The 27,387-nt window shown below is 41.0% G+C and overlaps 1 protein-coding gene across 1 annotated transcript in view; it reads right to left on the reverse strand.

Moving 5' to 3' along the window:
- Nucleotides 1–27,387, reverse strand: part of THBS2 (thrombospondin 2) — a 285,177-nt gene that overhangs the window by 32,504 nt on the left and 225,286 nt on the right. Inside the window, exons 19-20 of the mRNA XM_033937149.1 lie at nt 24,444–24,671; nt 21,765–22,036 (exon numbers count right to left, since the gene is read on the reverse strand). Coding sequence (XP_033793040.1) covers nt 21,765–22,036; nt 24,444–24,671 — 500 coding nt within the window. The remainder of the gene's footprint in view (nt 1–21,764; nt 22,037–24,443; nt 24,672–27,387) is intronic.

A 27,387-nucleotide genomic window follows, 5' to 3' on the forward strand; every position in this document is an offset into this window, starting at 1 on the left:
GGTTTTAGTGCACGCTGAATTGCCGCGCACGCTAAACCCATGCTACGCGGCTAGAACTAGCACCAGCTCAGTGCGAGGTAATTCAGCGCGCACTACGAGCACGCTAAAACCGCTATCGCAGCTTAGTAAAAGGAGCCCTTAGTCACTGATTATTTACTTCTCAGAACTAATCATGGATGTAAAGAATTTGAGGGGGTGTTTTGTTTTAATTTGACTGATAAAAGTATCCTCATCAAACAGAGGTTGAACTCCCTTAGGAATTTGTCCTCAGGTATCTGATTATATACCACCCTGTACTCTAGGTTTAAGAGCAGTTTGCAAAGTACGTGAATGAAATAGAATCTAACATTCTACTGTGGGGATAGTCTGTTACACAGTACAGTGACACCTTGGAATCCGAACTTAATCCGTTCCAAAATCCCGTTCGAGTTCCAAGACAATTTTTCCCATTGAAAATAATAGAAACTGGATTAATCCGTTCCTGGGTCCCACAAACTCAAATTTTAACAGGAAATACACTGGATTTTAAGGTAAAATATTAACAAATATTCCAAAGCAGCATTCAGATTCTGGGGCACAAACACACACATACAATGTACAGGGCGTTCAGATTCCAAAGCAGAGTTCGGATTCCAAGACAAAATTTACTACAAAAAAAAAAGTTTGGATTCCAAGTCGTTTGAGTTCTGGGGCGTTCGGATTCCGAAGTACCACAGTATTACTGATTGGTTTACTAGTTGGATACTCAATATTTCTTGGTTGTGTACTTTGTTACTAGCATCCCTAGAGTTTATGGTGGCCCTTACCACCTCTTGTTGTTGTCTACAGTGCTGCCGTTTCATGTGGCAATTGCTTTGTGGCTTTTTCTTAAGCCAAAGGTCAATATGATGATACAGTAACCAATGGCCAACTTCTCCTGCATTACCTCTCAGGTAGAACTGGCTTGCTTTGGCCAAATTAATGATCCCCTGCGGGATCAAAGGAGGGAATCTAAAGGACAGGAAGAAGTATATGAGAATAGGATACAAATGGCCCAAGAGAAGTATCAAGGGCTAATGGTGTACATAGGAGCCAACTTTTCAAAATAATTGGAGGTGCTCAAAAGCCCCACCCCAGACCCCACCCAAGCTCCGCCTCTGACCCCACCCTATAATAATAGTACTAGTTGTAATGCCATTTTCCATATATACACATGATATAATCTTATTAACAATACCATAGGAGCCAACTTTTCAAAATGATTGGGGGTGCCGTGCTACATCTTATGGAAATTACCTCTCACTGGACACAGTCAAGAAGTCTGTTCAGTATTGAGTAGAGAATGACACGGTGGCTGTTACCCACTGAAACGGTGGTGGTGGTGTGGGGGGGGGAAGTGCTCACTGTGGGCACGGGGACAAGGCCATCCACCGCCCTGTGACAAGGACAAATTTTTTCCCCATATCATTCTCTAGTATTGAGGCTGCTCAAGCACCCACAGAGCTGGCTCTTATGTTTGGAGAGGACTACTGAATCCTCCTCTATCTCCCCTCTTGTATAGGAACATGGGCTTGAAAAGGCAAAAAGTTCTTTCTATGTCAGCCCTGGTCTTTCCTTGAGTCCTACTATAGCATTCCTTAGCTTTACAATGGGAGTTTGTAATAAGAGTTATCAGCTACGTTAGACAATAAAAACATATAAGAAAAGCCAAACTGAATCAATCCAAACGTGCATCAAGCCCAACATTTTGCTTCCAACAGTGGAAAATTCAGGTCGCAAGTACCTGACAGGATACCAAAGAATAGAACCAATCTTTTTTTTTAATTTTTTGTTCATATCTAAGGATAACCAGTAGCTTGCCCAAGTCTATCTGACAAAATTATGGACTTTTACTCCAGGAGCTTGTTTAAAATCCCAGTTAAACCTGGCTATGCTAATTGCTGTCATCGCATCCTCTGACAACAAATTCCATAGTTTGACTCTGTATAAAAAAACCAATTGCTTCACGGATTCTGCATACTCTTTAAAAGTGTACATAACAGGAGAAAGAGTGAAGGGAGAAGGGGGCACTAGAGAACTCTTCAATTCTGCAGATGTCTAACCTTTGACCTCTGGAACCTGACAGTCCAAATCAGCTTTTTACCCACAAGAGCTATGTCAATCTGTGTGGCTTATTTAGGTCAATATTATTTTTAGATCTGGATGTACACACTGTTTATTTGAGTGTTTATAGATTTTTAACATCTGATGGCACTTGACTGCACAATGCAGTCACACCCACTGCTGCTCTCCTGGGTTGGAAGAATGTGCCTGCCGAGGGAACTGCTGGTTAACTAAGTCTGACTGCATGACCAATTACTGCCACAGTACAGTTTTAAATTACTTGCGGTTTGCCCTTTCTCCTTTGAGCCAGCAACTTCAGTGAGCAGGGGAGGTTGAAGGAGAAATGCACAATGCACTTAACAGAGACACAGGCCAGTAGCTGAGCAGTGGGTTTCTACAGGGACTGGCTTTGGGCCATGCCGGTGAGATGACTGCTAAATGTTAAACCGATCTGATATTGAAACATTCCTTGATGTGAGGATTTAAGATTTGCAGCATGTGAATGCCATGCCGGTGTTTAGATTGCACAGTTGTTGATCTTCAATGGTGTTTCATTACAAGCTCAGTGTTCTCCAGGACCCTGGTTACTAAGTTCCCTGACTGAGATTTTTATTTATTTTTTAAAATGCATTGCTCGCAACCATCCAACAATTCTGAGCGAGTTACAATCCAACATACATAATTAAAACAATGTCACAAATCTGATAAGACACACAGTGTGATCCAGTCTGAGGTACCTTTCAGAGTCTGAGGTTCTCCTACAAGCTGAGTTGTGATTTTCAGCTCTGTCTTCACTGACATTGAGAGCAGGGATAGGCAGATGGAATAGGCTTATGGTCTTTTCCCATCTACCTTTTTCTATATTTCTAGCAGTATTGCTTTGTGGTGCCATCGCTATACCCTAGTTCTGCCCTTTGTCTTTACCGACAAGGAGAGCAAAAAGACTAGTCCCAAGCCATACACTTCTGCTTCCTTGAAAAACTGCCTTAGAAAGTGAAGGGCACATCTGTGAATTGAACCAGGGACTCTCATACCCAAAGTGAGACTTATACACCTAGACCAAGAAGCATGTTGTTGTCCCCTCAAGGGATTCAAGACAAAGTTAGACAAGTTCCTGCTGAACCAGAATGTACGTAGGTAAGGCTAATCTCAGTTAGGGCACTGGTCTTTGACCTAACGGCCATCGTGTGAGCGGACTGCTGGGCACGATGGACTACTGGTCTCACCCAGCAGCGGCAATTCTCATGTTCTTTAGTTTCTGGGCTTGCATTGGACAATCCTGTGTGCCTGGTACAATGAGATAAATTCTTGAAAACAATAGGCTTGGAAATCAAGCACCGTAGAGTTCATTAGAACAGCTCAATCTACATCCCCACTCAACCCCACTATGAGAGGCCTTGTGGTTACAGCTGCTCCCAGTTCGCTCCTTCTGACCCTGGGACATATCACTTTACCCCTCGGTTGCCCCAGTTGTTGCCTGTTGGGACAATAGGGAAAGTACTTAAGAGTACCTGATTACTGTTCAGTGTATTGTAAACCACTTTGGATGAATCTCTTTATGAAAAGGCAGTTAATAAATCCAAATAAATAAATAAATAATAAATAAATCAGGTTCAGAGGTCATCATAGCTAATGCCATATTACTGGATATAAAGCAGCAAGTTAAATTGTTACGGACTGATGCCAGTCTAATAGATGATGTGAAGGCTTCGAGTACGAAGATAGCCAAAATGATAATCACTTATGGAAATAAATTGGATCCACAGTCAATCATTGTAATATAGTAACATAGTAAACGACGGCAGATAAAGACCTGAACAATCCATCCAGTCTGCCCATTAGTTAAACCCATTAAAAAGTACATGATTAAATTAGCTTGTCTCTTTGATATTTCTGGGCCATAGACTATAAAGTCTGGTATTGCCTAGATTCCCAAATGCTGAAGTTGCCATCCAAGTTCACTCCAGCCTATCCAACCATCCCGTTGTTTGCAGGATCATAAAGTCTGGCCAGTAACATCCTCATGTTCCAAGTTAGTGGAGTTACCATTGATTCCCACTCCAAGCCATCTTACACCGAATCACCATATATGGGACACAGACCGTGCAAGTCTGTCCAATACTGGCCTTAGTTAATTAATTTACAACCTCTGTTTTCTAATTAGAGATCCTCTAATTTTTATCTCACACTTTTTAAAATTCTATCACCTTTTTCCTCTCCACCACTTCCCTTGGGAGGACATTCCCGGCATCTACCACCCTCTCCATGAAAAAGAATTTCCTAACATTGCTCCTGAGTCTTCCTCCCTGCAACCTCAAATTATGCCCTCTAGTTTTAGCATTTTTTTTTTTTCTTCTTCTTTGGAAAAGATTTGGTTCTATATTATTAAGGAACTGGAAAAGATCAGAGGACAAATGAGAGAATTAGTGGGTGAGTCAGACAATTGTCAAAGCGTAAACAATCCCAGATTTTGGGTGTGCCAGAGTGGGGTGGTGCTGAAGGCATCCTTCTTCTCTTGACTGGAATTATTAAACAATGCATCCCAGATTAGATTTCTCTCCAAATCCACTTTGAATGAACTCATAGAGTGCATAGGATGTTAACTTCCTCAAATGCGGGGCCAAGACCATGTTTCCATAATTTTGCAGACAAGCAGCATCTTTTTTTTTGCAATATTTGAAATATGGATTATCTCTCTTTCATGGGAACTCATATCTGGATATTCTAAAATATCTCATAGCACACTTTGGCACGTAGAAAAGTATTTGCACCTTCTAACAAAGCTTTTGAGAGAAAAGAAGATGTTAACACTATTTCTTTTCTCCCTGCATTTTTCTTGAAGGGTTAGGACTATCATATCACCAACTTAGATGATTGTTTGAATGCAGAAGATAAACTTGCTGGAAATTGTTCACAACAGAGTTGTCATGGCTCTCCAGGTAAAGGGGATTGGGTGAGTCTCACCCCAGATATGTTTATGTTTATTAAAAACTTACGCAAAACAGCACCCCCCTCCCAATAAAAGGATCCAAGCGGTTTACAATATATATTTCACATCAATTAAGAAAAGAACTCCATTCAATGATAAAAAAGGAAAGAATTAAAAGAGGGTTTTTTCTAAAATTTATAAAATTTCAATAATAAAATTAACTAATTAATACAAACTGATAATTTTCTTGACAAAAAATCAATAGCTACATAAATACAGATTGCAGTCCCAAACTCATTTCTTCAATTTGAAAAGGCCAATTGGAAAACAATGTGCTTTAGATATCTTTTAAAATGTATATATGATTCTTCGTTTCTCAAATCTATAGGCAAATTATTCCATAGACGTGGAACTAAATAGAAAAACGCGTGGAGAGGCATAATCAAAAGATAAATCTAAGTCTGTTTTGGGCCTAAGTTGCTAGTCGCCCAAAGTCGGACATGGGAAAAGTTCTATTTTCAAAAAAATATGTCCAACATATTTTTATTTTCAAAAATTGTCTAATTGTACATCCAGCCATCTGATTGTCCAGACAGCTAAGTCATCTATTTTTATACCTCATTTTCATCCAAAAATTTGTCCAAGTCAAAAAACACTTAGAAAAAAATGTTTTGAATGTGGGCGGGGTCAGCAAAGTTATGGACTGGACACCCAAACATTGCACCAGAATAGTGGGGTACCTTACAGGGTACTGCTGTGAACTTCACAAAAAGGGTGCCACATACACATTTCACCACAACAACCTTATAGGTCATGATGAGCCCCCCAAAATACCCCCCAGAAACGACTAGACCCACCTGTCTACCACCCCAATAGCCCTTATGGCTGCAGGTGCCACTTATATGGCAGTACATAAGGGTTTGGGTTTTTTTTGGGGGGTGCATGTTTCACCATGCATGCAGTAGCTAGAGTGGCTTATGGGCCTGGGTCCTCCTCTCCATGGTTCACTAGCCTACCCCCCAGACCACTTAAGCCACCTCTGTATAGCTTTACTAGGCTTTCCTATGCCTGGCTGCCAGGTGCTGATGTTCTGGAGGCCAATATGTAAAGTTGTTATTACGATTTTTATTGAGGGGGGGCAGTGATCACTGGGGGAGTGTGTAGGGGCTGTACTTTGTCCCAGCAGTGGTTATCTGGTCACTTTGGATACCTTCTTGTGACTTAGACCTGGTTTTAGATACCATAAGTCACAACGTCCAAGTTCTGTCTAAGCAGTGTTGTTCATCTTTCGGTTTTACATGCAGTACGACTAAGTCTAAGACAGCCCACGTCCCTCCCACATCCCGCCGTCACCACTCCTCCTAAAATGCCCCTTTTAGCTCTGGCCGTACTACAGCACTGTAAAGGCCTAAGTCATTTTTAGATACGTCTATAGCCCGGTTCGATTATCGGCACTTGGACGACTTGTCTAATTTATTATCTAAGTACTGATTTAGGCCGGTTTTTAGATATATTTCCATTTCGATTATGAGCCCCACAATCTCTAGTTGAGGCAAGATGTGCCTTCGAGATATGGGGAACGACTACCCTATTGTCATTCAAAGATCGTAATAAACGCCTTGGGGCATAAAATAACACCAAGTTAGAAAGATATGATGGTTGTAACTAAAATAATGTTTGATGTGCCAACATCAAGATCTTAAATCTGATCCTAAATTCCATTGGTAAGCAATGGAATTTCAGATATAAAGGTGTCACATGATCCCGAATATATGCATGGCCTAACAATCAAATCGCAGCATTTTGTACTGTTTGTAAGTGCTTCAGCTGTCCTGACCCTATGCCTATAGTAGGCTTTGGGGGAGTTTTGGAGGGCTCACCTTAAATTATATAAGGGGATATAATACATCTGGCACCCTTTATGTAAAGTTCACAGCAGTGCCTTCTAAGTTGTCCCACTGCTCTGTTGGCATGTCTGTGTGGCCAGTCCATTACAGAACTGGCCCCTCCTATGTCCAAGTGGTCTAGATTTGGATGTTTTCAACTGGAACGTTTTTGTAGTCAAAAAAATTAAGCGTCTTAATGTTAGACGTCCTGACAGTCAAGAAGTGTAAATAGGTGATTAAAAAACAAAACAAAACCCTGAACGGACAGTGGTTTAAAAAAATGGATGTTTCTCATCCCCAACTTTTGGACATCTTGCAGGAAATGTCCAAAGTCAGACATAGATGCACTATCGAAAATGGCCTTCTATGTGTCTAGAGTTCTGATGTAGTTTCGAGTAGACTGTGTGGACAATAAGCATTGAAGTGGGTTTAAGGGACTATATATGATGGCCATTAAGCTGTAACTGTGCAGGAGACTTCTTCAGTTGGTGTTACAGGAACATAACATGTGCATCATCCTGTTAACATATGGTGATTACCTACTCCTCGTGGATGAACTAGAGAGGATATAAACCTGAAGAAAAAGTATTGCAATCTTACATTTAAAAAAAGAAGAAGAAAGATTAGACTGGTTAATATTAAGAAATATCAGATGATGAAGGCTTTTAAATCCTACTTAGTATAACAACAATCTTTTGTGCAGTTTCAGTACAGAGACTATTCTTACAGATTTTTTTAGTGACGAACCTAATAAACTATCAACTTTTATTATTTTATTTATTACATTTGATATACAGTACCACAAAAGGTTGATGAGGCATCACTGCTGTTTGCAATAATAAAAACAATAAAAGTTTAAGGAATAGAGAGGGACAGGTGGGAGACAGAAAAGAGAAAAAGAGCTGCATGTCAAAAGGAGAGTAAGATCAAAGCTTTGGAAAAAAAGAAGGGTTTTGAGAAGTGGCGTAGCAAGGGTAAGAAGCACCTGGTGAGATGATGCCCCTTCCCTCCCCTCCGCCCCCACCCCTACATACTCCTTCCCCGCCTCCCCTACTGCCGTGCACGCGCACCGCTTCCCTTCCCCCGTACCTATGTAACGTTCCTGGCACGAGAAGCAACTCCCAACCTGCTGTTGCGCTTGCTTGGGCTCTCCCTCTGAGGTCACTTCTTAGGCGCGGGTCCAGGAAGTGACATCATAAGAAGAGCTGACACAGGCTCGACAGCAGGTTGGGGGTTGCTGTTCACGCTAGGAATGTTACAGAGGTACGGGGGAAGGGAAGCGGTGCGCGAGGCAGTGGGGAGTGGGGGTGGAGATGAGGACGGGTACCACACTCCTACCAAGGCGGTGCCTAGGGCAGTCCGCCCCCTGCCCCCCTTACTACGCCACTGGCTTTGAGTGTTCTCTGATTTAGGCATTCAGGGCCTGATTCTAATAATGGCACGGTACGTTAGGCGGCAGTAGGTGCCCTACCACTGCCTAACTTAATTGGTTTAATTGTTTTTAATTGGCCTAGTAATAGACCAGGTTGTTTAAAACAATTAAAAAGTAATTATAAAACAACAGTAGACACCGGGATTACATTTACGGAGGTGCCTGAGGTCATAGTAGACTTGATTAATGCTGGAAACGACCTTAGGCGCTTCTATAGATGCGATTCACATCGAAAACAGGCACTGGAAATGTAGGCTTTCAAAACCCTGGCTTATAATTCTGCCAACTATGTTTGACGGTGGTTGTGATTCTACAAACTGTACCACTGCCTGATTGACCCGTGGCCAGTGCCATTTTTGGAGGCTCTGGCCGATAACGGCACCTTTTGTAGAATCCGTCCCTCAATGTATAGTGTTGAAATGGTTTACATTCCATCTTTGACCAACAATGATATGTTGTCACATTTAATTCTTCCTCTTTACCACACTTTATTGTGGCATACCTCAGAGTTCTATTTTAGCCTTCCCTCTCTTATTTTTTAGCCCTCTGGCTACCCTGATCTTCTGATGTTATAGGTCATTTCTAGGCTGATGACATACTGGGTTAGATTCTGTATATGGTGCTACAAAACTGGCACAGAGAAAAGAAAGAGCACTAAGTACTATTCTATAAATGGCATTCAAAGTTGGGGGCTGAATAGAGAATTGTATGTAGTGCTGGGATCTGTGTCCAACTTTTGGACGTGAGGATTTACACCAACTGAAACCTGGTATAAATCCTTGTACCTAAATTAGGCACAGATCCCCCCAATAGAAACATAGATACATTGAAACATGATGGCAGATAAAGGCCAAATGGCCCATCTAATCTGCCCATCCGCAGTAACCATTATCTTTTTCTCTCTCTGAGAGATCCCACGTGCCTAACCCAGGCCCTCTTGAATTCAGACACATTCTCGGTCTCTGTCTTCCAGGAGACTGTTCCATGCATCTACCACCTTTTCTGTAAAGTATTTCCTTAGATATTGTAGGGGTGTTTCCTTATTTGCACCTGAAGGTTAGGCCTCTCTGACATCATCAAGCCTGAACCATTGTTTGCAAGAAATCATTCCAGCATGAACCATGCAAGAAGAGAAAGAAGAATACATCTTTGCTGTTTCTGCCTGATGCATTCTGGGTATGTACCAGAACTGTATTCTAGTCAAGGACATCCAGCTATGCCTACATGCTCAGCCTGTGTGAATCTTGGGGGAGTTATGGCTCATGTGCTGGTCTTATCTAACGAAGGCGCCTCTGTTTCACAGCCTGTACGAGACTCTGTATAGAAAGGCTATTCATCTAAGTTCTGTTTCTGGATTGGTCCGGAGAGGTCATCTGACGAGATCCAAGTGAAATGTGCTAATTATTAATTTAGTCTGTGCCAGAATGTGAGGGAGCTCGTATCTTATCATAGGTGTTTCCAGCACATCTTATAATAATTAAGACCTGAAAAGTTACCTCTTGTGACTCTCTGCCTGAGAGAGAGAACCGGACCTTTAAACAGATCTGGATTCCATCACATAAAGGAAACCTTTGCTGCCAACCTAAGTTACAGCTTCTTTAGTTGCTGACGAACTCTTGTTCCTGTACCAAGGGAATTCATATCTTTCATGCTGAGAAGAATAATTCTGTCTCCCGGGCTAAGGCCTAATTGGATGGTGAGAGTAAGGAACTTATCTATCTTTTTAGCTGGGTTAGAGAGGGAATCCTATTGTCTATAGGATAAGGATTTGTAAAGCTACTCTTGTTGATAAACTGTAATAGTTTGCTGCTAATCAGGAATTATTATTATAAGGAATTATTTAGAGTGTAAGAATTAGTTTTACTTATTTATCTAACAAGTGTTATGTGATAATTATGTACTTAGTTTCATATATATATTCGGATATTTTGTAAACAATAATTAGTTATTGCTGCTGGCTTATGAACTATATTTTTCTATTTTCATAATAAAATTCTTCCCATAGCCTTGGTCTCTATTCTTAGTATAAACTGGCAAAATAACGAACCTTGGGTAAGGAAATTATGGTTTTCCTTAGCATCTGACTAAAACAGGCACGTATTTGTTTATGTAACTGATTAGTCATCTATAAATCTTTCTACAATTACACTCCGGAGCCTATCACCTCTTAGCTTCATCCTATACCCTCTCATGCGCATTTACATTACGTAGGTATTTAAATGTCTCTATCGTATCTCCCCTCTCCCGCCTTTCCTCCAAAGTATACAGATTGAGATCTTTAAGTCTGTCCTCATACACCTTATGATGAAGACCACATACCATTTTAGTAGCCTTCCTCTGGACTGACTCCATCCTTTTTATATCTTTTTGAAGGTGCGGCCTCCAGAATTGTACACAATATTCTAAATGAGGTCTCACCAGTCTTCTATAGAGGCATCAATACCTCCTTTTTCCTACTGGCCATACCTCTCCCTATGCACCCTAGCATCCTTCTAGCTTTTGACGTCACCTTTTCAACCTGTTTGGCCACCTTAAGATCATCACATACAGTCACACCCAAGTCCTGCTCTTCTGTCGTGCACATAAGTTCTTCACCCCTTAAACTGTACCGTTCCCTTGGGATTTTGCAGCCCAAATGCATTTCTTAGCATTACATTTTAGCTGCCAAATTTCAGACCATTCTTCAAGCCTCGCCATAGTGAGTGAGTGCCCCTGCCCTTCCCATGCTCCTCTCATGGCCATGTCCCCTTTTCAGTTATACGCTAAATGATTTACATGTGTATCTTTATAGAACAATTCTTAACATGATGCATTTGTACAATCAAATTGTTTCCAGTTAGTGCCAATAATTGATGGTTAGTGCCCACCTATTTCGTGCTAATTGGTGCATTGCTCAATTATGTTGCATGTGCAATTTTAGAGCCAAAAAAAGAAAGACTAAGGCCTCGAAATACTGTAGGAAAGGTAGCAAGAAGAGGCACTGGAGATGTCACAACCTGCATGGGAGCAAAGTCTTTTTATTGAAATAAAATAATTAAACATCAACGAAATCTCAACTAGGACCCGGTTTCGGTGACAGTGTCACCTTCCTCAGGGGACTTATCTAAAAAAATACACAACCAAAATATACATATAAAACAAATGAATCTGATAAAATACTATATAATGTGAATAAACATATGAAATGGCGCAGTATAAATGTGCATCAAATTTTAGCACCTTATATAGAATTCGGGTGTTGGCTTCCAATTTCTTGTAATCTTCACTCAGTTTGATCCTACTGCTTTGAATGCATGTCTTACTGTTGTTTCATCCTGATTTGATACAACCTTGTCTTAAAGTCATCTAACTCTGAGACTGCCTCATCGACCTTATGTCCTCAACTACTGAGAAATCTGAGTTTGATTCCCTATCTTATGAATCTGGGATTTTATATTCATTCAACTCTTACTTTTGAATTACAAAGTTCCGATATAGTCAGGTCTTCTTGGGACTCAGTGTGTTTTGCCTATTCCCTTAGATTGCTTTCAAGTCAAAACTCTCTTCAGATAATCATGCTTTAGTGATTAATCATCTTGATTATAGAAATGTTCTATACTGTGGGCTCCCCCACAGCAATCAAATAGAGATTATTTTGCATTTGGCAATTAGACTGCTGTACTCAACAAAGAAATATGACCATGCTACTATTTTCCTTGGAACATTGGCTTCCTTTCCTTATGGTTTTAGGTTCAAAATCTTTTTAACTCTCCCTCAGTATCTGGCTTCTCGCCTTATTCCACCTCTGTCTAATTAGCCCATCTGATCAATATGGTAGATGCTCTTTTTATTTTTCCAGTCCATGGTTCACTTTAGTCTGCACTCTTTGTCATTGCTCTATTACTTTGGAATTCTTTACTATTTTTATGTGTAGTGAGTTGAATTACACTTGGCTTATAATTGGTTTGAAGATTTTTTTTAAATTTCATTTTCTTTTCTCAATTTCAGATACTTGACACATTCATCTGAGGAGTCACATCTGCTCTTGTGCCCTTCACCAACACATTCCAGGGATGGGTTTACCGGGAGGCAAGACATAGAAACATGATGGCAGATAAAGGTCAAATAGCCATTCTAGTCTGCCCATCCGCAGTAACCATTATCTCTTTCTCTCTCTGAGAGATCCCACGTGCCTAACCCAGGCCCTCTTGAATTCAGACATAGTCTCTGTCTCCACCACCTCTTCCAGGAGACTGTTCTATGCATCTATCACCCTTTCTGTATAAAAAGTATTTCTTTAGATTACTCCAGAGCCTATCACCTCTTAACTTCATCCTATACCCTCTCATGCGCATTTACACCATGTAGGTATTTAAATGTCTCTATCATATCTCCCCTCTCCCGCTTTTCCTCTAAAGTATACATATTGAGATCTTTATGTCTGACCCCATACGCTTTATGATAGCCCTTCAGCAATATTGCTTCTAAAAATGTTAAAAAGAACAGGCCCAAGAATAGAACCTATTCACATTTGTCTTCCATGGTCCCACTCCTGGATTTTCAGCCGTGAGCACAGAACAGAAATATTTGTTAAGCAAGTCAGCCTTTTCTTTATCACCTTCTACATATTCTTCCCCTTCACTTTTGAGTCACCCTTCTACTAGTCCACACAGAAAGCAGAAGGTCCTAATTACATAGTACTATTTTAGTTATGTTGAGAAAAAAACATAACAAGCTGAGTGCATCCAGGTCTTCCATTATTCACCCACTGGGTTCTGTGGGTCCAGGAAGCCATTCTTCAAGATTCCAGACTTTCTCTTTCAGTTCATAAACTAAACAATCTTGACTGGAAAATATGCAAATTAGTTTGTTCACATTTAGTCCATAACTCACCCTGAGTCTTACAGGACCATAACAAGTCCAAAAATTTGACACTCTCACAGAGATTTCAGGGTAATGCTCAGGCTTGCCAGGATTCACCTTGTCACTTGGGTATAGAGTACAGGGGAGAAAGTTACCACCCACATAGAACATTTGCATGGTTCTCCTCTCCACAGCTTACTCCCCTCCCTCTAAAGTGATAACAAGGTTACTGATCTACTGTATTTCCATTTCTACCTTCTGATCCCATGCGTCCCCTACCTCCATAAGGATATCCTCCTCCACCTGATCCTCCCAAACCATCTCCTTTTCCTCATCGGGCATTTCTACATTCCTTCCTCATCGGGCATTTCTACATTCCTTCTCTTTCTAGGGATTTGTCCTTTATGGTCCCTTCCTTAGATCCCCTCCTAACCCCTCTGACCTTTTTCTGGAAAGTTACATCTAAGTGGGGATAACATTTCCCAAGAGTTAAGCAACTTTTGTGTGTACCTCTGGTCTGAAAGAAACATCTGGGACAGATGCCTAGGGAATCATGTGGACCTCGGGAAGTCTTCAAAAGAGGGATTAGATTTGACTGTCTTCCTCCCAACCGGGCTCCCTGCTCCCTTATCACAAGGAACTAACTGACTGCTTGTATTTTGTACAAGCAATGGATGTGAAGATTTAAAATTGATAAAGTTTTAAGAAATCAGCTTATATAATCCAAAACACTAGATCCTTACCAGTCTCAGAGTTTTAGCTTCTTTACATATCTATTTCTGCTCTCATGCTATGACAATTTAAAGAGTATGTGTTCTGGTGAGCTTGCCTGTTCATAATTCATTCTGATTGAATAAAGACAGGCCAAATGAATAGGGTCCTTGGGCTGTTTTATTTAACTTCCATATGTCTGATTCATAGTCTGTGGTGGTGTTTTTTTTATTTTTTTTTCCAGGAAACTAAGCAGAACAGCTGGCTATTTCTATTAGAAAGGCAAGAAGACTAGAAGACACTTTTCAGTGGGATGTTTGCATACATTCTTGTATGAAGTACAGTAAGCACGCCTTGTGGGGAAATCATATCTGCTGGCCTGTGGTCTCGTAACTCAGCTAAAATAACAGGGTATAGGAGTATGTGTTTTGGTGAGCTTTAAGAGTATGGTGTATCTGGTAACCAATTTCAGAGTTTCATGCTGGTAGTAACTCCAGAACTGCAAGAATGCCACTACCACAGCTGTGTACTCTTAGAGGGGCATAGCTTTAGTACGAGGGCAATGACGTACGATACCATCCTATTTGGTACGTTAATGAGGGCTAAAAGCCAAATATCTGCTCGGAATAACAAACTTCTCTTTATAATGACAGGGGTTGCCATACAACTTATTTTGAGGAACTGGAAAAACTGGGATCGATTAAATTATACTTTTTGGTGGGAATCTCTATGTCACACTTTTAAAATGGAACGTATGATGGCCATACAACAGAGACATTATAGGAAATTTATGGATGTTTGGGAGCCATTGACAAAATTCTGTAAGGATTAATAATACACGTCCAGGGTGGGTGGGAAGATATTTTTTAATTTGAGTGCAAATTATTGGATATGTAGTAGGGGGCAATGTTCCCTCTAAGGATTGATGAGGTGTGTGCAAAAAAAAATATGCATGAGCGACAAGTTACATACTCCACAAATTTATGAGCAGGTGCGGAGGACGAGTGCCCGTGAGATTGTGGGAGGGTTAAATACTCAAAACTTCGCCAGCTTTCTGATATCTTTACATACAGTGGTGTACCTAGCATATGTAACACCCGGGGCCCATCATTTTTTGGCACCCCCCCCATCTGTACGAAAAACATGATTTTTAGTAACAAGCCACACGTCACACATGAGTACCTAGGAAAAGGCAGCATCTTGCATATTGCAGTGAGCAGTACATCAATACACCCATTGTAAAACTAAACAAGCCAGACCAGCACAGATCAATCCTACACCGTCAATCCTAACAGAAAATCATGTCTTTCGAACACACAGAACACAGAAAACACATTCGCCTAGTATGGAATATGTCATCACAAACTAACCCCTCCCCCTTTTACAAAACTATAGTGTGGATTTTAGCCACGGTGGTAACAGCTCTGACGCTCATAGAATTCTGAGCATCAGAGCTGGTACCACCACGGCTGGCGCTAAAAAACGCTCCATTGTTTTGTAAAAGGGGGGATAAAATAGAAATACACAGCTTCAACGCTCTAGCTCAGGGGTGCCCAAACTTTTTGGGCTTGCGAGCTACTTTAAAATGACCAAGTCAAAATGATCTACCAACAATAAAATTAAAAAACACAAAGCACACTATACGCTGAGAAAATGTTAATTATCATTCCTATTCTGGGTTTTTATCAAAGAGGTCAAGGTAGATGATTCTATGCATTGTCACCTCAGTAACAGCCATACAAAAATAGACAAATATACCCCCCTTCCTTTTTATTAAACCACAATAGCAGTTTTTAGCGCAGGGAACTGCACTAAATGCCCGGTTTTGCTCTCGACGCTCATAGGCTCCCTGCGCTAAAAAACACTATTGCGGTTTAGTAAAAGGGGACCATAGTGCAAAATATAGACAGCATATATAAATTCAGACACATTTTGATCACTAATTTAAAATAAAATCATTTTTCCAACCTTGTCTGATGATTTCATGAGTCTCTGGTTGCACTTTCATCTTCTGACTGTGCATCCAATCTTTCTTCCCTTTTTTTCAGCCTGTATGCTTCCTCTCCTCCAGACCTCATTCCCTCCCCTATCTTTTACTTCCTCTCTCCCTGCCCTTTCTTTTTTCTCTCTTGATGCTTCCTTCCTTCCTTCCTTCCGCCGGCCAGATCCGGACCTGTGCACCCCCCCTAAGGCTGCACCCGGGGCGGACTGCCTCCCCCCCCTTGGTACGCTACTGAAGACGTGGCAGTGGCTCCTCTCACGAATCCCCACCTGCGTCGGAAGTCCGATGCAGTCGGGGATCTTGAGAGGAGTCGCCACTGCATCTTTCCACTTAAAATACACTAAGGCGAGCAGGGCAGACCGCCGCCACCGCTTCCTCTCAGCTCCGCCCGCGACATGAGCTGAGCAACACGAGAAAACGTACGAGCGACGTCACTGAAAATAGTGAGCGATCGCTCATGCGCTCAGCTTAGAGGGAACATTGGTAGGGGGTGATATATGCATTTGTCATAGAATATATTTTTGATTGATTTTAAGTGCTGTTAAAGTATAAAATGATTGTATAATATGTTGCACTTATTTTTGGCTTTAAAATGAATAAAGATTTATTTAAAACAAACAAACAAAAAAAACACTATTTATTAAATATCAGCAGATTACATCACTTTTCCACATAATCAACCTGTTCTGTGATACATTTTCCCCACATGACATAAAAGTGAGGAAACTTTTTGAAGAACCCTCGTATTTTGGTTTCTAAAGGACAGCTCAGCTAGGAACTAGAGAATGACATGGAGACAAATTTGTCCCTGTCCCCAAAGGAACTCAATTTCCCTGTCCTGTCCCGATGAGTTTTGTTGCTGTCCCTGCCCCATTCCTGTAAGCTCTGTCTTAACCTCACAAGCCTTGAACACTTAGGATTTTACAGTGTTTGAGGCTTGTGCAGATGAGGATAGAGCTTGCAGGAATGGGGCAGGGACAGGACGGGAAAATTAGTTCCAACGGGGACGGGGAAATTTGCAGGAGTTTAGATTTGCAGGGATGGTGGGGTTTTTTTTTTGTTTTTTTACCATGTCTCACAAAGAGGAACTCAGGGAAGAATATTGGATAAATCTGAAAAAAGCGGGAAGGCATAACACAGGCAGAAGAAGAGCTAGTTAATGTAGTGAGGTGACAAAAGCATTTTTTTTCAGGCATGCACCTGAAAGGAGAAAGAGCAAAGGTAGGAATGTAAAACTTGAAGGAGATAAACTAAAAAGAGAAATAATAAACAAATACTTCTATTCAGTATTAAAAGGACCACTGGTTGTTGGCAGGGGCATATTTGGTAAGGAGGCAGACTGCACACAACTCATATAAGGGACAGTATGCGTAGAACTAGCAGAAGAAAAGGAGGAGAATGCTGTAGGTCTGGATTAAGTATATTTTAGGATACTAAGGAGATCATTTTAGAATAATCTGCTGTGTAAATGGTGGCTTTCTAAACTCATCATTTACATGTGTAGATATCTGAGACCCAGCGAATTGAAGGAGGCATGTCGTGTGGTTTGGGCCGGAATACATGTATAACCAAAGGGATATTTATCCATCAATTTTTTTGCATCTGCTCCAAAGTGAGTACAACTTTATAGAAGTGCTCATTTTGGACGGGGTTTAAACAATTTATTTGGTTATACTTAGAGAGAAGATTTTTCATAGTGGATCTAAAGTTCTATCTGAAGAAGGGGGGAATAGATCAAGTAGTATCGCCTGATAGTTGAAATATATCCCAATTCCTTGAATCTTCAAAGATTATATAGCCAAGAGAGCAACATTGTTGGTAACCTTCAAAACCGTATTAGAAAAACAAGTTATTCTTCAATTATATTTTGCAAATAAAAGTGCTCTGTTTTGTGGGCAACAATTAAATGTCTATCCAGACGTCTCTAAACAGACGCAATACAGAAGAAGGCAGTTCCTACAACTCAGGCCTCTTGTCTTGGCTGTGGGGGCTTTATTTTTTCTCAGATTCCCATGTAAGTGTTTGGTGACTTATGAGAATAAGACGTAAATTTTTGTTGACCCAGTTCAAATGGAAATTTTTCTCTAAGGTAAATCCAAAATAGATATTTTACCTGTAACTAATGCAGAGGTTGAGAATAAGTGAAGCGATATAGAAATAGATTAGATAGTGCCTGATTTCAGAGGATGATCTATTTTTTTTTTTTTAATGTATCTTTATTCATTTTAAAGCCAAAAATAAGTGCAACATATATACAGTCAAACCTCGGTTTGCGAGTAACCCGGTTTGCGAGTGTTTTGCAAACTTTTGACTCGCAAACCGAGTGTTGACTCGATTTGTGAGCACCCCCCCCCCGATAACTGGCATTGCTCCCCCCCCCCCCCTTGCAAAGGCCCCCTCGCACCAACCGCCCCCCCGCGCGAACCGGCCCCCCCACTTGAACAACTTAAACTTACCCCCCCTCCCCGTCTAGCGCAGGCACAGATCGTGTGCCTAGAAGATCTTCCAGCTTCCGCTTCTGCCTGCCTGCCTTGAGCATGCATCTGCGCAGTTTTGGAAGAGTGGCAAAGGAGAAGCGAAAGAAGTCTTGATTAAAGAGTGATACGGGGGCAAATATTCATCCCTGTCCCCTCCCCGTACCTGAATTTTCACCCCCATTCTCTCACCTTCCCTAAAGTGAAACACATTTTTCATCACCATCCCCACAATTTTCATCTCCATTCCTTCACCGTTCCTGCAGTCTTAATTCTTTTCCCCACATCTCCCTGCTCAAAGCGGAAAGACGATTTTATGCAATTTTATGGGCATAAGACATTGCAAATAAACATTTTAAGTCTATAGTACATGTGTGTGGGGAGTTCTAACTTTTAATTTGATTGAAAGAACATCAATAAAAGTACAATTTGTGAGGTATGCTGGGTTCTATATTGCACATGGAAAACCAAACATCAGCTAAATACTAATGATATTTTAGTTCAGCTCTCTCAAAAATTTTACCCCCCTTTTATGAAGCTGTGTTAGCGTTTGTTTGTTTTTTTATCACCGGCCACAGTTGTAAAAGTTCCAATGCTCATAGGAATTCTATGAGCATTGGAGCGTTTATCACCGTGGCTGGCAGCAAATCCCCCCTCCCCCACTAATGTGGCTTCATAAAAGGGTGAGTTAGTTCTTATTCAGTTCATAAAATCACAACAAATAAAGCAAGAAGTGGTTTTTTTTAAAAAATTGTGAGAAAAGCCCTCAGAATATCACACACGAATAACTTACATCTCCCTTCCCTTTTATCGAACTGCGCTGCCAAGCAGTGCCAGCTAAATGCCAAGCCACCCATTCTAATCTTATGGGCGGCTTGGCATTTAGCTCACGCTGCTCAGCAGCTTGACTTGAGAAAAGGGGGATGGGTAATACTTTTTTTTCCCCCCCCCCAGGATAAAAGCAAACCAATAGCACATGGCTTAGTGTTTTTCTTGAGGTGAAGCGAAATCAAACAGCATAAACATACAATGTCCATTTCCAAACAACAAAACAAAGCCAGCAAATAAAGAAAAGAATAATTCAATCAAGTACGACCCTCAGAATATCACGAGTAAATAACTTAGGGCCTCTTTAACAAAGCTGCAGTACTCTGATGTGTTTACTGTGACAGCATTTCTACCGTGGCTTTGTGTGAGAGTGCATTTCTCACAGTCATTTCCAGGAACCTTGAAACCTATAAAGGCAACTCTTAGGGCTCCTTTTACAAAGGCGCATTAGGGTCTTAACGAGCGGAATAGCGCAAGCTAAAATGCCACGTGCGCTAGCCGCTACCGCCTCCTCTTGAGCAGGCAGTAGTTTTTTGGCTAGCACGCGCTAATCCGGTGTGTGCGCTAAAAACGCTAGCGCATCTTCGTAAAAGGAGCCCTTCATCTATAGGACATGGCTTATTGCCTTTTCAATGAGAAACCAAACAGACAATAGAGTATCAATGTCCACTAGGGTTACCATATGGCTCCAGAAAAAGGAGGATGGATTGAGACATCCGGGTTTTACTTCTATTGAAAGCACTGGAAGTAAAACCCGGATGTCTCAATCCGTCTTCCTTTTTCTGGAGCCATATGGTAACCCTAACTATAACTGTTCAAGTTTAGCATTAAGTTTTAGAAATACTCTTATTTCCAAACAAACAAAACTAAACAAACTGGATTAGTACAGATTGATTCCAGACATTCAATGCTTTTGCATTTCAGGCTAGTGCAATGAATTCATGTTGGAGTACGCTTATTCCCCAAGCTCAGTCTTATTATTTATTTAGAAAAATTATTAAAACTTATCTGTTTGATAAATATGTGACTTAATTGCTATTTTGTATTTTCTGAGAAATTTTGATATGCTTATGTAAGTAATTCACTATTTATGCAGTCCCTTCTTGCTGTAAACCGCCTTGAACTAATGGTTTGGCAGTATATAAGAATAAAAATTATTATTATTATTATAATGCTATCAGAATAACTGATTTCTTTCACACAAACATACCCTCACCAAGCATGGGATAAGTATCTACAAACTAAAAATAGAAATATGTAGCCAAAAGTTAAACTGAACAGCCAAGAAGCCAGACTCTGCATACAGTGCAATACCACAGAAACAATGATATATGTCCCCTAATACTGTGCAAAATATACAGATAGCAGATGTAAATTTGAAAAAACTGACAATCAAAAAATCACCACTCAACAAATTAACATACAGAAATAAAACAAAAAATGGAAAATAAGTAGTACATTTTATTATACTAATACATTTTTCAAAAAGCTTTCAGAAGTCAAAACTCCTTCATCAGATCAGTACAGTATACTGCTGTTATGGTATCCTGTCCTGACATGAGGAAAGGGGTTTTTGTTTCTTAAAGTTAGTAAAAACTGTATTAAAATTAGTCCAATAAAAGATTACCTTATTTCAATTTTCTGTTCATAAATACAGCTACAATACTACTTTATTCTAAAGTAACAAAAAAAAAAATATATATTTTTCTACCTTTTATCATCTCTGGTTTCTGCTTTCCTCATCTTCTTTTCACTCTCTTCTTTCCATCCAACATTTACAAATATCTCTCCCTTCCATCCACTGTGCGCCCTCTCTCTCCCTTCTATCCACTGTTCACCCTTTCCCTCCCTTCCATATCCATCTTCCTCTTTCTATGCTCCTTCCATAAACTGTCTACCCTCTCCCCCTTCCATCCAGCCTGTGCCCCTTCTCTCCTTTATACACAATTCATTTCAGCTTCACCCCTCACCGTTTTCTCTCTCCTCTCTCTATCTCCAACCCCTCCTCATGCTCTGGCATCTCTTCTTTTCTTTTATTTCTTTCCTTTAAACTCTGCCACATATACTGATGGAGAGGGGATAATGAACATAGCACTCAGACTGAAATCAGTCCAGAGGTAGATCACTGCTGGTGTTAAGTAGAATTTCATCTGAACATAAACTACTATGTTCTTTCTCAGTCTAGCCCCTGGAAGGACATCTTGTATACTTGTTTATTGCTACTTAAAAACTTATAAATAAATCTCTTTTCTGAACTGTTCGTTGGCCTGGCTTTGTCTCCTTAACAGACTAATAAACAAAAGAATTAAATTAGCATGACACAGAGAATCTTGCAACATATCAGTGTTAGATTTCATCAACCGATTAATTTTTTTTTTTTTACAGAAAACACTGGCTTCCAGTTGTAATAAAATCAAAATATGTGATTCCACTTTTGATTTTTTTTTTCTGACAACTTCATATAGAATTAATATAAATCTTAAACCTATTGGGAGCTACAATTAAATCAAACGGGATGATGAATGCAAATTGTATTATACGATTTCTAAATATTGCTAATAAAGTCTAACTCTTTTACCTCTCCAGGCGTGTTGCCTGTGTGCCACAGGGCATTTCTCAAATGCTCTCCAGAGCCTGTCGTTGAGTTTACAACTTTAAGGGACACCCCTGAATAGCCATAAGCTCTTGAAGGTTTGTCTTCCCAGTAGGTCTGTGTGACTTGTTTCCACATCATGACATAAAACCGACTGCTGGACTGATAGCCAAACACAAACCCTGCATAGTCATCATCACGGTCTGTATTGACGTAGAACGTACCACTGAAGTCAACGGAACTGAAATCATCAAATCCTGTGCAAGAGTGAAAATAAAGTAAATATTTTAATATGATAGGGCACCGTTAAACACAGGCGCAGAACATCATCCAGTCATGCTTTTCATATGTATAAAGGGCACATGGCGCAAGTGGCACCTATAGAAGGGTACCAGACGTCCGGATTTCCACGGACATGTCCTTCTTTTTGAGGACATGTCCGGGGGTCTGGTCGGCTTTTCAAAACATGGCAGCAACGTCGGGACAGCATCTGCGCATGCGTGGATGCAATGCGGTGATGTCACACATGCGATGGTCCTCTCCACTCCACCTTACAATCGTGTACCGACGCAGGAGAGCGCTTGCGTGAGGTTACAGCAATGAGGCGGGCAACATTCCAGACATGACCGCCGGACACTTAAGGCACAGGTTTTCCATAAAGAATCATTCTTTATAATACCGAGGGCCTCAAAATAGGTGGTCCAAAATCTTGTCTTTTGCAGTTGATATTTTGATAGTTTTTCACTTTCTGCATGTTGCACTGCTTTCAGCTGTGTTTAGCTGAAATGATCAAAAGCAATTAAGGAAAGATTTATAAACTATAGTTCATAGATCTTTCCTTAATTGCTTCTGATAATTTCAGATTTCAGATAATCCACATTTTGGATTTGTAGGTACTTGGATGGTTGCAGAAAAAATAGTTAATGTCTTATTAAAGAAATGACAACTTTGCATGAGTTTTACCTCATGCAAAGTTGTCATTTCTTTAATAATACATTACCTATTTTTTCTGTGGCCCTCCAAGTACCTACAAATTCAAAATGTGGCCCTGCAAAGGGTTTGAGTTTGAGACCGCTGCTCTAAGATGAGCAGGACTCCTCCACCTATATGGCTAGATTCAGTAAGCAAACCGACCTTGTACCGATTGGTTTGTGACCCCTTTGTGACCCGATTTCCCTTCAGCCTGATTTACTAACCTCTCCTGAGATCCGCTTCCAATCTGTGCATGCAAATGAGGGGAACAGCATGCAAAGTAGGCAGGGACCCAATTCACTAAACAAATTTTGCGATCCGACTGGGCTGGCCGACCAACCCATGAAGTGACTGCTGAGGACCAGTCGCAAAAGTCCTTTTCGACTCTCCTGCTCCATTGCCACCCTGCTGCCCCGAATCTCTCCTGCCTGCCGCCCTGCTCTCCCCCGAATCGCCGCCCGAATCTCTCCTGCCGTCCAAATCTCTCCTGCCTGCCGCCCTGCTCTCCCCCAAATCTCCGCCCGAATCTCTCCTGCTGTCCAAATCTCTCCTGCCTGCCACCCTGCTCTCCCCCGAACCTTTCCTTTCAGGCTCGCTGGGATAAACAAGTAAAATAAAAGTAACAAAACACCACCGACACAGGAGTGAGCTCTGCCGGTGCTGTGATTGCTTTGAGAAGGGAGGCAGGGTTTCAAGGGCTGTTGTTAAAGCGTCTCTGGGTTTTTGAGTTAAAAAAGGATGGTTTCTGCCCTTTCCTAGGAGAGCTGGAGAGTCGGGGCACGAAACCCCCCCCCCCCCCCCCGGCACAAAAACCCCAAAAGGACACAAAGCAGATGGTCTGCACATGCGTCAGGATTGCACACTAGATCCGTGCGGGCAGAGGGGGGTGTTCCTCCGATCGCCTTCATTAGAATTTTTTTTGCTGTTGTGAATTGGTTGGGCCTGCTGGAATTGGCCACGGATCGGCCACAGAAGTCAGGTTAGTGAATCTAGCCCATAATCTTGCCAGTAGTTGGTGCTGTTTCAATATCATGTTTCCTAAGGTGAGAGACAGACAAGATCTGCAGGACTCCAGGGAACCTGCCTGTCATTACTGCCTCTCTCTGACAACCATGCAGTAGGAAAATTCCTGCTCAGCTTAGAGGCAACAGTGTAAGATAGGGTTGCCAGACATCCGGATGTACCCGGACATGTCCTCTTTTTAGAGGGCATGTCCGAGCATCCGAAAGGCTTTTCAAAACCCGTTACTTTGAGTTTTGAAAAGCTTCTTCTTTGGGACCACGTCAGGAAGACATCTGCACATGCAACGCGGTGATGTCACTCTCATGTGTGCGTGATGCCACTGCGTTGCATCCAGGCATGCGCAGATGGCCTCCCGATGAGAACAGGTTGAGAGGCGGGGGAGGGGCGGAGGGGGGTTCATGATGAGGGTGTAACGGGGCAGGGCTGGGCAGAACTGGGCAGGCCTGGGGTGGGGCTATGGGTCCGAATTTTAGTCAACTAAAATCTGGTAACCCCAGCGTAAGAATAACAGCATTTTTTCAGGTAAGTATTCACTTATAGGCGGCGGTTAGAGAATCCGGGGGTTAAGTTATAAATTGCCCTTCATAATAAATAACAGATATAATGGCACAACATTCTTTATAAAATTAAAATTCTCCACGGTTCATGGAATTAACTATCCATACTCACCTACAGCAATTCCTGGATCAGAGTTTGCTGTCTGCAACAGTTCCTTGCCCTGATGGCGAATGACCCAGTTAGGATCAATCTGAGCTGTTCCTTTTGGATCCAGAGCAACCATTTGGAATTTCCTGAAGTCCGTTTCGCTAATAGCCTTGTTCTCAGGACAAACATCGTAGATGTCAGGAATACTGTCATTATCAAAATCATCTTTGCAAGCATCTCCTCGGCCATCATCTTCAAAAAAGAGAAAATTATTCAGTCACATTTTAGTTTTCTATTATGTTTTGAATTAAAATAAATTTTTCTGAAATACAAACTACTGCCTGTATGAATAGTGAACGGAAAAACTGCAAAGGGGAATGGGGTGGTGGTGGTGGAGAAATATAACTAATACTTATTAAAGAAATCAATATGGGGTCAAATAAATTGTTTATTGGAAAATCTGGTGGCATTATTGTATGATACTGTATTGTTTGGCATGTCAATGAGGGCTAAGAGTCAAATATCTTCTAGCAATAATAAGCTTTTACTTATTATGACAGGAGTTGCCATACAACAGATTACGAATAATTGGAAGAATTGGAATAGATTGAATTATAGTTTCTGGTGGAATTCTTTGTGTCATATATATAAAATGGAAAGGGTAATAGCCACATAGCAGGGGTATTTAAGAAAATTTCAGGATGTTTGGGAGCCTATAACAAATTATTGTAACAAATAAATACTATTTTTCCCCTTAAATATGTATATCTAAGGTGGGGGGGGGGGAGGGTGGGTAGATTTTGGTCTTTGTATAAATGTAAAGAATGTAAGGATGGGGACTATAATATGTTTTTATGTGTTCAAAGATTATTATTGATTAAGGGAGAGGGCGAAATAAATTCTAAATTGATTTTTTTTGCAGATTATTAACTGTGGTATTTAAGTTAAAAATGTTTTTATTTGCTTATACACGTGGAGGGGCATAATTGAAAGGGACGTCTAAGTCTGTTTGCGTCCATCTCGCAAGTCATCCAAAGTTAAAAAGAGCCTAAGACACATTTTCGAAAGAGATGTCCAACTTTTTTGACTTTTGAAAATCGTCTAATTATACGTCCTGCCGATCTGATCGTCCAAGCCGCTAAATCGTCCATCTATATACCACATTTCCACCCAACTTTCCGTCCAAGTCCAAAACGCCTAGAACAAGCCCTGTTGGACGTGGGAGGGGTCTGCAAAGTGATGGACTGAACACCCAGACATGCCACCTGAATAGTGGGGTACCTTACAGGGCACTGCTGTGAACTTCACAAAAAGGGTGCCATGTCTTCTCCTCACTACAGTTCCCTTATAGGTGATGGTGAGCCCCCCAAAACACCTCCAGAATCCCCTAGACACACTTATCTACCACCCCAATAGCCCTTATGGCTGCAGGAGCCACTTATATGCCAGTAAAAAAGAGTTTTGGGGGTTTATAGGGGAGTGCACATGTTTAAGTATCAATGCAGTGATTACAGGGGCTTTTTGGGCATGGGTCCTCCTCTCCATGGGTCCCTAACCCACCCTAAGACAACTTAAGCTGCCTCTGGGCTGGACGACTAGGCTTTCCTATGCCAGGCGGCCAGATGATGATGGTCTGGAGGCTGAATTTTAAAGTTCTGAATAAAATTTTTATGGGGGTGGGGGGGGTTAGTGATCACTGGGGTAGTGTATGGGGGTCTGTGTTATGTGTTTGCAGTGCTTATCTGGTGAGTTTAGGTGGGTTTTTGTGACTCAGACCATGTTTTACATGGTCTAAGTCACAACATCCAAGTTCCGTCTAGGCTCTGTTAAACTTTTTCTTATACATGCTGTACGACTAAGTCTAAGCCGGACCACATCCCGCCCAACTCCAGCCCTCGACACGCCTCTCAAAACGCCCCGTTTAGCTTTGGACGTTGAGCGGCACTATGAAGGCCTAGGTCATTTAGAAATACGTCCAAAACCCGTTTTTATTTTCGGTGCTTGGACGTTTTTGAGAAATGTTCGTCCAAGTGCCGACTTAGGCTGGTTTTTGGACGTTTTTCTCTTTCCATTATGAGCCCCTTATTATAAGGTATAAAAAAGAATAAAGAAGAAGAAAAAAAAAGATGTGGTACAAGATGAGATGCATACATTCAGGTACACTAGATATTTTCCTGCTCCCAGAGGGCTTACCATCTAAAGCAGTGGTCTCAAACTCAAACCCTTTGCAGGGCCACATTTTGGATTTGTAGGTACTTGGAGGGCCTCAGAAAAAAATAGTTAATGTCTTATTAAAGAAATGACAATTTTGCATGAGGTAAAACTCTTTATAGTTTATAAATCTTTCCTTTTGGCTAAGTCTTAATAATAATACTGTATTGTAATTTATAGCTACAGAGACATATGATCAATAAACTGTTTAATTGTACTTTAGTGGTTATGATAAACATACTGAGGGCCTCAAATTAGTACCTGGCGGGCCGGATGTGGTCCTCGGGCCGCAAATTTGAGATCACTGATCTAAAGGGTCCTTTTATTAAGCTGTGTTCCAGGGAAATTACTGGTGTGAGATGTGTTCAACGCTCAGGGTCTTTGATAAAAACGAAACATGTCGGACTAAATCACCCCCTGACCGAGTGCTACAAAGTTCCTAACTGAAAGCTAAAGCTAAGTTTGAACATTTTTCAGATATTTATGAATATAAAGGTAGTTTGAGATAAGCTGAATTTGACTTCAGAATTAAACAAAGTAAAAAATGAAATATATATAAAACAATGCACCAGTGATGATCGGGTGCATAAAGCTCTAAGCCATGAGAGTATTCGAGCTTAGAGTGGCAACGCTGAGGTCCTGGTGAGGGTATTCGAAGAGCTTTTCTTCCTCTATTATGTTTGCTATTTGAATGATTCTCAAAAGCTCATAATTAATAGTAGTGAAAGTTAGCTTTAGCACATGGCCATTTGAAAAA

The sequence above is a fragment of the Geotrypetes seraphini genome, chromosome 3 (assembly GCF_902459505.1).
Source record: "Geotrypetes seraphini chromosome 3, aGeoSer1.1, whole genome shotgun sequence".
Taxonomy (NCBI): Eukaryota; Metazoa; Chordata; class Amphibia; order Gymnophiona; family Dermophiidae; genus Geotrypetes; species Geotrypetes seraphini.